Source organism: Pseudoliparis swirei, chromosome 24 (assembly GCF_029220125.1).
Source record: "Pseudoliparis swirei isolate HS2019 ecotype Mariana Trench chromosome 24, NWPU_hadal_v1, whole genome shotgun sequence".
Classification (NCBI taxonomy): Eukaryota; Metazoa; Chordata; class Actinopteri; order Perciformes; family Liparidae; genus Pseudoliparis; species Pseudoliparis swirei.
The window spans coordinates 4,504,034-4,517,643 of NC_079411.1; the positions used below are offsets into that span (position 1 = coordinate 4,504,034).

The window sequence follows — 13,610 nt, forward strand, 5'->3', positions numbered from 1 at the left end:
ATGAGATAGAAAAAAATATTACGAGGAGAAGGAGAGGAGCCCTCGTGGCCCTCGGTGGACCCTGCCAACAGGTAGGTGTCACATACTGCTGCAGGGCAAACACCACGAGGGCTCTCTGCTTATTTGTCTGGTTGGCTGATTTCCTACAGTAAGCTGATGTCACTTTACTCTTTCATTAGTACTTTACTCAGACATTTCTGGTGAAAGAAAACATGTACAAGCATGTGTGTGTGTGTGTGTGTGTGTGTGTGTGTGTGTGTGTGTGTGCTGGTATGTAACCAGTGTCTCCCCTGCTTCTGCTGTTCAGACATGAATAACCGCTCCATCGCCTGGTGGCTGAAACAGATCGGCCTGCCCCAGTACACCAAGACACTAGAGGGAGAATATTATGGTCTGGAGGTACGTGAGAGTGTTAATATCGTCGAATATCTCCAATCTTCATAACCCTCAATTTCTCTGTATTGCCTCCTCCCTCTCCCTCCCGTGGTTTCCTCTCCAGGGTTTGCTGAGTGTAACGGACGGAGAGCTGAAGGACTCAGGGGTCGAGGATGCCACGCACAGGGAGACCATCCTCAACCAGCTGGCAAGACACCGGCAGACACTGGAGCCGCACTCTGGTGACACTCGCTGGCCCAAAATCCAATATTCAAATTGTTAGGAAAATATTATAATGTGCTGTTTGTCAAGTGGAAACATGTTACATGGCAGTGCATGTAAAACGACTATTGTTATCATCCTGGCTTGGGTGTCATTTCACATTTTTTAAATATCCCCTTACATTTCCTGCATCATCAGTTCAAATGTTCAAGTCTCAGCTGGGCTTTGTATTGAACTGAACTGAGATGGTGCACATGAGACTTGAGCTCATAGCATCACTGGTACATCTCGGAGAGAAACCGATGTAAAGAGTATTTTATTTTGAGTTGCAAACACAGTCTTCCACACTACAATTTTACTTAGAAAATGGCCATCTTAAAGACTTTCATTCATGCCACTTTAAATTAAATAGTCTGAAATTGGCAATACAATTAAGAAGATGAAAAATAATAATATGTGTGTCCGACACATTGAGGTCGGTTATTTACGTTTTAAAATTATATAGCCATATTTATAATAGAAAAGTAGCTGTCGAAATTATTCACGCTAAGCAAGTGACACTTATTACACACCTGTTTATTACGTCAACATTTTACTAAAAGGTATTTTAGTTGTTCCTGCTGAATGTGATTTAAAGAAGTGGAAGAATTTTAATGTTAACATCTGGAGAGTAAGGCCCGAATGAATGACGCTGTCATAATTTGAACAATGTTATATATTGGCGTATTTCATACATGCACACAAAGGAATAGTTCATTATTTTGGGAATATATATGCTTATTAGCTTTGTGACTAGAAACAGTTGGACACATCATCACACAAAAAACAGAACCTCTAAATATCACCAATTAAAATGTGACATCTTTTTAAACTTCAGCTTCATATCTATCCAACATTTCCTCTTTCTAAACTCTGCAGGACAGCAGACGTGCATATTTCCCCTAAAACGTCAAAGTATTCCTTTCAAATGCCCTCTGGTCCTCTCAGGTGTGCACGTGGAGCGCAGAGTCAGCCGGAAGTACTCCCTGGGCTCTTCTATTGATCTGGTGAGTCCACCAGATCAACTGTAACACCTCCAGCACTTTAAATACATACGTAAAAACAATGCAATCATCACGAAACACTGTTTGGGTCTCAACCATTTTCCTGCAGGTGAAGCCGAGGAAGGACCTGTTTCGTCACAGCATGATGCCCCGCCTCCTGCGCGCCGATAAGAAGCCCCGCCTCTCCGCCTCCTGCTCCCAGCTCCGCCCACTGAACGAGGACAACGCTGTCAGCGAGGCAGAGCGCCTCCAGGACAGCAAACACAGGTAGGATGGAGTGTGTGTGTGCGTGCGTGTGCGTGTGTGCGTGCGTGCGCGTGCCTGCGTGTGTGACCCACTTTCTCCAGGTTCATGTTTGGCTAATAATCAACTGGTGCCTCGTAACATTAGTTTGTACTAGGTGAAGTGTACTCCCTGGACACTGTAAATTAAATGCATTTAAGGGTATATAATGACGTCATGATAATTACGTTACTTTCTTCCATCGACCAGGCGAAAAGCTGCTTTTTGATGACTAACACAGTGCACGACACACCTTGGGACTTTGATATTTTAGTCACACTTCCTCCCCAGTGAGCGGTCAAGGACTGAGTGACAAAGGCCAGTGTGTGTGCTTGGAAGTTGTTGATCTTGAAGTCGCCCTTAAAGGGAAGGTTTATTGCAGGCTCTCCTCCAGCATTAAAGGGCCAGTTCAGCTAAATTACAAAGGGACATGTTCATTCTCAGTCTCTCCCATGGTGCTACTTAACCATGCAGAGAGCTTTGGTTTCATGTGCTCATGGTTTAGAGGACATTAAGTCAGTTTGTGGTCCTATAAAAACAAAAACAAATGTCAAGAAACTCCCAGTTCCAGTTGCTTTAGTCTGACCGGTTCTAGTTCACTGTGACAAAGAAAGTCAACAAATCCTCAGAATGTAGATGCTTGCGACAAGGTAATATTTGCATTTCTGCTTGAAATGACATGTCTGTCAAACATTTAAAGAGCAGAACTTTTGCCCAACTGCAGGTCGACAGGTGAGCAGGATCTGAAGTTAGTGTTGAGCATTTAATAAAAACAATGTCAGCTTAAGGACAACTTATATTTTCTCATAGTTGAGCATCTGAGCTGCAAAACATATGAAGAATTTTACTGACACCTGTACTGTGGAGCTGTATTATGTTGAAAAACATGTATTTAAGTGCTCAGATTGTTATCAACAGCATAAAACACACTCAGGACCAACATTATGTTTAGAATGAACCATTTCCAGCAAGAATTGTTCATACAGGTTCTGGTTACGGCCCAAGAGCCATGTTTTACCACTGCACACAAAACCCAAATTATCTTCAAGGCTATGGTAATCTATAATAATAAATTTTACATGAGGTATGTGAAACAACAGTGTAGTTACCCTTAAATTTAATTTTACAAGGTGTTTCCTTTCATGCAAAATGTAGCTATACAACTGACAAGTACTTTTAGTGTGTAAACGGAGGCTGGTTGTCAAGTTCAGGCACATCTCTGCTCACCAGACATTAGGCGCTGCATACTAAAAGGTTGTAACCCAAACGTGTAGGGCAAAGTGTAGGAGATCGTCCCGGTCCTCTGATTGGCTGAGAAACGTTCGAATCCAGGTGAACAGTTAAACACACCTAACCGCACAACGCAGTCATATCAATGCGCGGTACTATAATCACAGTAGCCGAGTGGCCACGATTAACAGAAAATTATTGATAATTAAAATATATATATATAATAAATATATAAATATATTATATATATATATATAATATATATATATTTTCTATATATATATAATATATATATAATACATATATATATAATACATATATACATATATATTATATATAATATATATAATACATATATATATATAACAGTTACACGTTCTCATTAACAGAAAATTATTGATAATTAAAATATATATATATATATATATATATATATATATATATATATATATATATATATATATATATATATATATATAAATAATATATATATATATATATATATATATATATATATATATATATATAATCTGTGTGGCTGCCAGCAGGCGGTGGTTCTCAGTGTGTGTCATGAAACACGAGTCAGATTTAACATGTTGTGGGAGACCAGTTTAAATCAGTCCCACGTGGGGGATCTTTCCTGGGGACACGCCGCCCTGCAGCCAGGTGATGCGTTAGCTCGGCTGTCCGTGTGTCGGTATCCGAGGAATGCCGAGCAGATAGCCGCGTTTCAGCACCGGGGCCGCGGGGCGAGGCGGAGAGGAGAGCACGAAGCTCGGGAGAACTTGTGGGAACTCGTCTGAAAACTGCGGAGAGGAGGGCGAAGAGGAGAAGGGGGAGCTGGGAGGGAGCTGGGAGGGACCGACGGGGGAGAAGACTTGAACGTTGTAGCTCCGCAGCTGTTTTGTTTGTGTGTCGGTGTCAATTTAGTTTAAAAAAAACAACATGTCCGGGACGCACGAGCTGTGAAGAGGACCGACAGGTAGGACGGTTCACTTGAAGCTCTTTGTAACGACGGTTGAACTCTATCTTCACGTTAATTAACGCGAGACTTTCGGTGTTTATTGAAGTTGAACTTTGGGTGTGCAGTAAATATATATTTTTAAACTTGTATTCCTATTTCTGACACACGAAAGCTGTTAAAATCTCACTTTTTATACTTTTGAGATGAGAAAAAAGGTTGTTTTATAAATAAAAAAACTTTACCTGAAGCATAACGTCACCTGTTGCACAATTTTAACACAAAAGAGAAGCAACACGAGGCCAGGTCAATGTGATGATCCCACTTCGCTATATTTTAAACTGAGGAATACCATGTGTCTGGTGAAGCTTCATACAATAGTTTGAACTACAATGTGGTGTCAGGTTGTGGCTCTGCAGCTCGGTGCTCAGGTGTTTCTGTTGTGTCGCATGACCAACGCCCCTCAAACCGGATGTTGCACGCAACCTGGAACACATCTCATGCAGCTGTAATTTGTCTGGCAGTGTTATTTAATTGTTAACGTGCAGTTAGAACAGTTGCAATTTTATTTCCAGAACTATTAATTGTTGCACTTTTATGAAGGTAGTGTTGAGTTTTTATTTAAAATGTTTTAAACAGGGTCTGTTTCAACGTTTATAGTATTTTGGATTTTTTAGTTTATGATGGTGCTTATTTTAAAATATTTTCATACATTTAATTATACTACTACATTTAATTGACAGTATTTTTCATGATACACTGACACTTAACGTGACTATATAGGTCACTGAAAACTATACACAACACAATACAAGCGCTGCACAGTATTGCAGAATATAGATAATCAATCGATTAATCAATCAACACTTAATTAATGAGCAAATAATTTGATAACATCAGTTTTCTTTTCAGAATGTGCTGTTTTTCTTTCTTAATGTGATGGTAAACTGAATATATTTGGGTTTGTTAGTCAGACAAAAGAAGCAATAGGAAGACACAGCTAAGGTAATGTTTATTTATTATATATAAGCATGGAAGTTTTAACAACCTTGGGACTTTTATTCTACAGTTAAAAACTTGTGATGGGCATTCAGAGTCATTCTGGTATTTTTAGGCTTAATGGTAACAACCATTCAAATATATGTATTTCTAGTAGCATTGAGGGAGTTTTGAAACAGCATTTATGTTTATATATAGGATGGTAAGTGATGGTAAACCTATAAACTTAAACACAACACGTTTATAGGCCGTTGATAATTAAAGAACAGCTCTAAATCTCGCTGCCAATTCACCATTAAATTCAATTTGGAAAAACTGCAGATTTAAATTATTTAGATGTCTGGAAACCTCAGTATTTAAAAAATGTTGGTATGGCTGTCTGTGTGATAACAGGCGGCATGGTTATGGCTGGGTTTATTTTTACAGCATCATAAGCTACCCGGCCTCCAAAATGACCATGAAGTCGGATCGGCACCATTCGGAAACAGTTTTATCCAAAGCAAAAAAATCAATGTAGGATTTTTTTTGCAGTACTGTTATATTTGACTAAAGTAGTTTTTGCTTTAGTACCTAAAGAAATTGGCAAATCGGTGTAATCCGAAGTATCAAAGTGTGTGTTTTTGTGTTTTGCTTCCGTGCATGTTGTATCATTTTATTCGGGGTCATAGCACGGTAAACAAGTAAAAGTCGTGCCCCTGTCTGTGCACTTCCCTCCAGCAATCCCTGAACCCACCGGTTCCACATTGTTAAACCACAGCGAGAGGAAGACATCGATTTACTAGACTGGCTAATGGCTCATGTGATGGCCCAGGGTTATCTAGTCGGGCTGTCCCGCTGTGAGTTCTCTGTGTGTTTACAGAGACAGGAAGGTGGACGCTTAGGGAGGAAGGAAAGGAAAGGAAAAAGAGGCACACTATTAAAAGACCCTCTGTTTGTGTGTGGTGTTAATGACACATCCAGACCTTGACAGTGGCCTTCCATCCCTGTACTGTTCATGTTTGAACGAAAAACATTACCGTTATCTGTGACTGTCTTTTATTGCTGAGTTTAGAAGAAAAAATCACGTATCCTCTCCTTGTTTTTCAGCAAGAGGAGGAGTGTCAGCGCATACCTCAGCCAGCTGAAGGTAAGAGGTTAAGCGCACGGCTTCTCCGGCTCTCACTCGCCCTCTGTGGCTTCCTGCATGCTTTTCCCATATTGCGCGCGTCTAAAATGGGAGCAGAGAAAACATGCAGAGTAACCGAGCGTATCACGGCCTCGCAGGTGTTCGGTGGTCGGAGAGACATGGACTCGTTAAAGAAGGAGCTGGAGGAGGAGCTGAAGCTCGGCACCGATGACCCGACGAGCCATGCGTGGTTCCACGGACCGCTGGGCCGAGAGGTGCTCAAAGGACCGCTCTGTTCTCGCTGCGGTTGCACTCAGAAAGCACATTTTTACCCTCACAAGCCAAAGGGATAGATTTACTAATATTTAGGAAAATGAACTTTTTGGCTTTCTTGCGTGAAGTGAGACGAGGAGATAATAACACCGCTCATTCATCTATAGAGGCAGACTCATTTTTTCCCCTTTTGTATCCAGTAGTTATGCTAAGCTAAGCTAACTGGCTGCTATACACACACTTGCCAGTTGGTCTGGTACACATAGCTGACACTAATGCAGTCGAAGGTCACCATCCTGCAGTAAGTCCGACCTTCACGGAGGCGTTGATCGACTTAACCTGCCGACTTGTCTCCAGGCTGCAGAGTCTTTGTTTGAGAGGGACGGAGACTTCCTGGTCCGAGACTCGAGCTCTTCCCCCGGCGACTACGTTTTGAGCTGCTTTTGGAAGGACGGGCCGATGCACTTCAAGATCATACGAGTGATCCTTCGTCCAAAAAAGGTACGGCGAACTCATGCTACTCCGTGTGCATAAGATGGTGGATTAATTGTTTGAATTGTTTTGCAAACTTTTCACTGGTCTCAGCTTCTTCAATGTAAATGTTTTTTGCATTTATTTTAAAATCTTTGTTCGACAAGCAATTTGAAGAAGTCCCCTTTTCTAGACTCCACAACTTTTCAAATAACCGGAATAAAATCCCAAACTATTTAATATTTAAAGTAAGTACATTACAATTCATCAAACTAAAAAACAATAATTTTTTTATCAAACCGCCCACTTCCTGTTTGTTGCTCTGGAAAGTTGCAGCTTGCCGTCAACATTAAATCCCATTGGTTACAATAAAGGTCTCCAATGGATGGCGGTACAACATAACACATCAAAATATCTATTTATGCTTCTCAAATCACAAGAGGAGAGGTGGCTTATGCTGTAAGAGGGATTTGAGAATTTTTTTGACTTTTTGATGCTTTACAAAATAATAATGATGTAATTTAGGGTCTATGTCGACTGCAATGAGTCTGCTCTGACCTCCACGAAGCTGCGAGCTACAACATCCACCTTTCTAGCATCTGTTACTAAAAAGAAGTTTTTTAGTTTTAGTTGTACTGTTCCTGAAGTAGCTCTGCTTGCTATGTGACGCGTGTGCCTCCGTCTGTGTGCCAGGGCTACTCCCGGGAGCTGTTCCAGTTCGAGGAGGATCGCTTCGACAACGTTCCCGCTCTGATCCGGTTCTACGTGGGCGGGCGTCGGCCCATCTCCCAGGCCTCTGGCGCTGTGATCTTTCACCCGACCACACGGACCCTTCCTCTGCGTGTCATCATCGAGCGACATGGAGATCCCACCACGATCAGCAGCAGCACCAGCAGCAGCACTATGAGTAGTCATAGTAATGGTGGCGCAGGGAAGGAAAGACACACTCACGCCAACCAAAGGCGCAGCTTCAGTTCTGCACACACCGACACACTGCAGGTCATCAACCCACTGCTGAGGTGGGGGGGGAGTCTGTTGAAATGAAGTCCAGTTCTCACACACACACACACACACACACACACACACACACACACACACACACACGTGTAAAGCGCTGAAACAAACTCAAATGAAATATTCTCAAGCACTTTGTTCCTCTGCGTGGCAGGAGTGGAAGCCAGCCTGCCAACTTGGAGAACGTCGGACGGAGACCGTCGCTCCAGTCCGCCCAGTCCGACAGCAACCTGCGAACCGGTACGTGCCGCGCGTGTCCGTCGGCCCAGAACCAGAAACCAGCAGCGTGGGCGTATCGCTTGTGGCTCATGTGGAGCTCTTCCTATATATTTAAGCACCGGGTCTATTCGTGTCGGAGCAGCTCGTATCTCTGGACCACGACGTTCACTTTTAAATGTACACAGATGCTATTATTTATAGATAAATATGTGTTTCAGCTGGCAGTAAATGTCTCTTTTTTATTTCTTTACCAATTAGTACTCGCTTTCCCTCTCCTAATATGCACGCTTCAGGAAACGCAGATACAAGATGACGAGTGTGTGTGTGTGTGTGTGTGTGTGCAGATAAAACAAGTTAAGTACAGCCACAAAAAAATCTGTTACTACATTAATTATAAACAAGCTGCTAAGTTGTTTTAAATATGCTTGTAAAACACCAAAATATCCGGAGGAACAACGTTTGGACACGTGGCTGCAGAAGACCTCAGAAAGACATTTGTGGACAGTCATGACTGAGCTGTGGAGCAACCCGACACGCCTCCAGTGGTCCTTTGTGGTCCTTTGTGATCCTTTGTGATCCTTTGAGGTCCTTTGTGGTCCTTTGTGGTCCTTTGTGGTCCTTTGAGGTCCTTCTGTCCTGCACGGTCGGCCAGTATTGTGTTTCCAGAATGCCCTTTGAGGCGACGAAGAAGCGCGAAGCCAAACAATCGTCAGAACACAAAGAAGAACCGGGGTCCCGCGACGCCTTTCAACTTCCTGCCGTCCCTCTTCCCCATCCAGGCGTCCCACAGAACACCCCTTCGAAGAACACCGACCCCGCCCCCATCTCCCCGGTGTTTCGCACAGGCAGCGAACCGCTGCTGAGCCCCCGACCGCGAAACACGCGCCCCTCCCACCCAGGTGACGAGCGCGCTGTCCTAATACACGCAATGTGTGGGTGTTAGCAACCTGAAGGAAGTTTTCATTCCACTATAGATATTATTTCTGGAGAGGCACCTTTTTAACATAATGTTTAGCTTGGGAAATAAAACATTTCATTTTAAGGGCCTAGTTACTAATTAAAGGGTAAACAAAAAAAGAGACACTGTCCTCAATTTTAAGTAATTTCCTTGAAAAGAAGCCCCTTTTCACATAAAATATAATTGAATAGCTAATTATTGAAAACACTTATAATTAAACAAAAGAGACTTTTTAAAGGAGTGGAGGTGATTTAATGACTTTCACTTACAATTTTAATATTTCTAAGATCCTGGTTTTGGCCTTGGTGCCTTGAACAGACGGGACTAGTTACAGGTGTACACACACACACTTAATCCTTTCTGGAACTCGAAAAGGATTCAGACTTGTGAGTGTAGCAGCGCCTCCTCTAAATATGGAGCCGTCCCATAACACAGACGCATAACTCCCTCCTCCGCCCCTGCAGGTGGTGGCGTAACCTTGCGAGGTTCCGATGGACAGCTGCACCCCAGAGCTCCTCCCAAACCTTTCAGGGTCTCCACTTTGTTTGCCAACGGCATCCCCCCCCCACCCACCGGCCGGGCCGTTGACCCCTCCTCTTTCTACGACGAGCTGGTCATCCAGGTGAAGCAGCCATCACGGATCACCGCTCAGGCGCTCCTCTTTGATACGTCGTCTCTCCTATATGGGGAAACCCCCCCCCCCCCTTCAGAGTTCATGTCCTCTTGCCGCTGTGTCCAGGTGCCGCAGGCCCAGCAGAAAGGTCACGTGGACCGACTGCGCGCAGAGGAGAAGTGGCAGAGCCGCGCCCGCCTCACAGAGACTTCCTTTGGCTTCCTGGAGGCCCAGGAGAGCGCGGCGGCGGCGGCGTCATCGCCACCGCCGACGCTGCCGCAGAAGAGAACAGCGGAGGAAGGGGAAGACTGGCATTTTGAAACGCCCCATGTTTGTATAACTTAAATTCGGTTCATGGTTTTAACATTTGTTTCTGTTGCAAGTAAAAACAAAGGGGATGTATTTCAGAGGATTAAACAAGTGTTTCGCCAGTGTCTGCTTTTTAATCACAAACCATAGAAACACTACTTTATGCATTTAATTATGTTTTTAATGCGGTTTTAGCTGCTATTGTTTTCCATTAATTATCTTATAATATATAATCAATAACAGTTAAGTCTGCATATATTCTTGTTTAGAACCGCCTCAGAGTCCATGTACGACTCTTAACTTTAGAAATAACTTGATCCTAGCGCATCCCAAAGGGCCCTTTTGTGTACTGACGTATATCCGTCTTACTCCGTCACAGGTGGAGTCGGTCTCGTGTTTCCAGTTGGATCAGTTTGAGTCGCTGCTCTTGCCGGACAACAACCGGCCCCTAGAGCCCGGCGTCCTGCTGACCCTCAAGGAGTTGTTCAACCGCTCCAACGCCGACGTCACCGCTCTGCACATGCTCAGCGTCGACTGCCAGGTAGCTCTCAATCAGAAATAAAACGTGTACAAAAAATAAAATTGTGTTTGAATTCCTGATAAATGATCTCGAATAGGAGGCTAAAGCTCCACTGTTCTATCCTTCGTGATGGATGTGTGGCAGGTAGCACGCATTGTTGGGGTGACGGAGGAGCAGAAGACGCTTATGGGCGTCGGATCAGGGCTGGAGCTCGTGACTCTGCCCCACGGACGCCAGCTACGACAGGATTTGTTAGAAAGGTACGCGCAACTGACAAAGATCAGTGAAGGAGTTAATTCACCTAAACGCCAAGTTGGCACATTTCGTCACACAGCGTCATCCAGCCGTGCCCGATGTCTTTGTTTTAATCTGTCCCGGTTGTAAGTTATTTCTGATCGCTGACTTTATTACAAACGATGCTCGTGAATGAACATTTTGTTTGGGTTGCCGAAGGTATTGGGAAATTGATTTGACAGTGACGTATTGTTCCAGCCTTGGTGTCGCTAAGAAAAAGCTCCTACAGTTTTCAGTGGCACGGTTTTTCTTTGGGAAACAAGGAAACTTATAATGGTGCTTTTTATTTTATTTTATACTAAATATTTTATTTAAGTATTTTTACAGTTTGAAATGAATGCTTTTAAAGTAAGGAAGGATAAAAGAAATGAAGCATGCATTTAGACAAGTCTGTTCATAAGGAAAGATTAAATAAAAAAAATGTAAATCTTTAAGTAAGTAAAAATAATAATAAAAATGAAAACAAAAAAAATTGAAACAACCATGCAACACTTGGTTATATATATATATATATATAAATATAATGTTTGATAGAGGGGGAGAGAGCTTAGTCCTTGTCTTTTTATGAGATGCCAAATGTTGCTTTAAAAAAAAAAAAAAAAAATTCCTTGACTAAGCTGCAAGACATTTAAGAGAGAACAATGTCCCCCAACTACCTTCAATCCTCTACCCTCTCACACCTCTAATATATACACCTCTAATTGTTCAGGCATCATCTCGTATCACTTGGAATCGCAGTGGACATCCTCGGCTGCACAGGAACTGTGAGCCAAAGGGCAACCGTCTTACACAAGTTGATCCTATTGGCTCAGGCCCTGAAGGAACACGCCCACAACCTCTACTCCTTCTCAGCTGTGATGAAGGCTCTGGAGATGCCTCAGGTAACGTGACGGTCAAATGAAACATAATATAGTCATTCTATATACGTCATAAAAAAAATATTTAAAAAAAGTCATAGTATGCCATAATGTCTAACAAACTCGTGGTTAAGTGTCATAATAGTATGATGTAATTGTATTGTATTTCATAAATGGGATTTTTTAAATATGCTATTAAAAGTCTAAATATACTATCATAAAAAGACATAGCTTAGTATGCTAAAATTTTATATAGTATAGAACCATAAGTCATGATATGTCATAAGAAATGCCACGAAAAAGTCCTCGTATAATATGCCATAAAGTGTCATACAAAATATGTCATATTTTATTATGCTATAAAAAATGCCATGTCTTTCAAAATGTCAGTTTAATATGTAATAAAAGTAATGTCAGAAAATAGGCATAGTGTACCCAGGCGAAAAATATATATACTTTATTTAATTTCAAATATACTGATATACATTGCAAATATACTATTAAAGAATTGTACTTTCTGCAAATATATAAAAGTGTCAGTCATACTATAGTATGCTTTAAAAAAAGAGTCATAGGGATAGTTTGCCACAAAAAATAATATAGTATTCCATCGCAAATGTCATAAGGAACGACCTCGTATCGAATGCACAACAAATGATTAAAAGTTTGTAGCATTTGATAATAAATGCCGTTTAAATGTCATAGTTTGTCAGTGTTATGACAATAAGCTGTATATATTTATGCATGCAGATAATGCGACTGGAGATGACGTGGCGAGCACTCAGGAGGACGCACACGGAGACGGCCATTTTATTTGAGAAGAAACTCAAACCCTTCATGAACTTGCTGAACGACGGAGACGGTGAGCGGCGTGGGCGGGACGGAGCGCCACTCAAGTTTTGTTCCCGTTCAATTTTTGTAAAATTGAAAGACTTTCCACGAATGACAAATTGTATAAAAGTGATCAATTTGAGCTTTCTCCCTCTGGAGCCCCTGAACGCTTCGTTCAACTTCCCTCCACTCCATCTGTAAAAATACTGTGATGGATGAAAATTGTCGCTCGTCTTCCAAGAGATCTTTACCCGGCCTGAAATTGCGTGAAGCCTGAGGGAAAGAAATGAAAACTAAATGTTGCGTGTTTTTCTGCAGACTCCGTGGTCCACGGCCCCCTCGCCGTGCCTCACCTGGTTCCTCTGCTGATGGCGATGGAGGGCGACGACCCCGTGGAGAACAGCGAGCGCGGCTGCCAGCTTCTCTACGGCGTCCTCCAGGCCGCTCGCAGCGCCGCGCTGCACGCCCGCGACTACCAGCAGCACGCACAGTCCCTGCTCACCGGTACGCACATCTGTATAGAGCTGCATCTGTATCTGAGGAGCCATGTCTTCTCTTTATAGGCGTGGCAGACCAATGGGCCTCCGAACATTACTCTATTCTTGTACGTTTTTTATTTAATTGTCAGCTACACTAATTCTCTCTCGATCGCCCAACTTGTCGTACGACCTGATGGATGTGACCCGTTATTGAGATTTGATAATTAGCATGAATTAAAACTGTAATTTGCTGAGTAAGGCCAACTGTTCTGCTCTGTTTGGGCAAGTTTCATTCATATTTTTTTTTTTAGTTAAAATAAGAATTTTACAACAATTACTGAATAATATAAATGTCTAATGTGCTCATCCAATTCTAAAATCTAAAACAGATGTTTGTTTGCCAAGCCTCAAATTGACGGCCCAAAAGCGACTGTGGTGAACGTAATATTTATTTTGCATTAGTTTGAGTTCAATGTAGTTATTTTACAGCAACACATTTATTCAGATTAAGGCATCACTCTATATACAAAGAAAAGCAAGTTAGACCAAACATTA

At 42.3% G+C, this 13,610-nt stretch overlaps 1 protein-coding gene across 5 annotated transcripts in view; it reads left to right on the top strand.

Annotated features, from left to right (window-relative positions):
- Window positions 1-13,610, top strand: part of sh2d3a (SH2 domain containing 3A) — a 14,473-nt gene continuing 863 nt past the window's right edge. Inside the window, exons 1-18 of one of the 5 annotated variants that reach the window (XM_056410105.1) lie at window positions 1-71; window positions 308-399; window positions 500-653; window positions 1,585-1,643; window positions 1,750-1,907; window positions 6,199-6,238; window positions 6,376-6,492; window positions 6,848-6,991; window positions 7,655-7,980; window positions 8,130-8,215; window positions 8,974-9,093; window positions 9,617-9,774; window positions 9,892-10,095; window positions 10,454-10,615; window positions 10,739-10,854; window positions 11,598-11,769; window positions 12,496-12,607; window positions 12,895-13,080. In XM_056410105.1, coding sequence (XP_056266080.1) covers window positions 310-399; window positions 500-653; window positions 1,585-1,643; window positions 1,750-1,907; window positions 6,199-6,238; window positions 6,376-6,492; window positions 6,848-6,991; window positions 7,655-7,980; window positions 8,130-8,215; window positions 8,974-9,093; window positions 9,617-9,774; window positions 9,892-10,095; window positions 10,454-10,615; window positions 10,739-10,854; window positions 11,598-11,769; window positions 12,496-12,607; window positions 12,895-13,080 — 2,404 coding nt within the window. In that variant the 5' untranslated portion in view covers window positions 1-71; window positions 308-309. Of the gene's footprint in view, window positions 72-294; window positions 400-499; window positions 654-1,584; window positions 1,644-1,749; window positions 1,908-4,017; window positions 4,135-6,198; window positions 6,239-6,375; window positions 6,493-6,847; window positions 6,992-7,654; window positions 7,981-8,129; window positions 8,216-8,973; window positions 9,094-9,616; window positions 9,775-9,891; window positions 10,096-10,453; window positions 10,616-10,738; window positions 10,855-11,597; window positions 11,770-12,495; window positions 12,608-12,894; window positions 13,081-13,610 lie in introns of those variants that run through there. The other 4 variants (XM_056410102.1, XM_056410103.1, XM_056410106.1 and 1 more) reach the window with 4 other exon arrangements.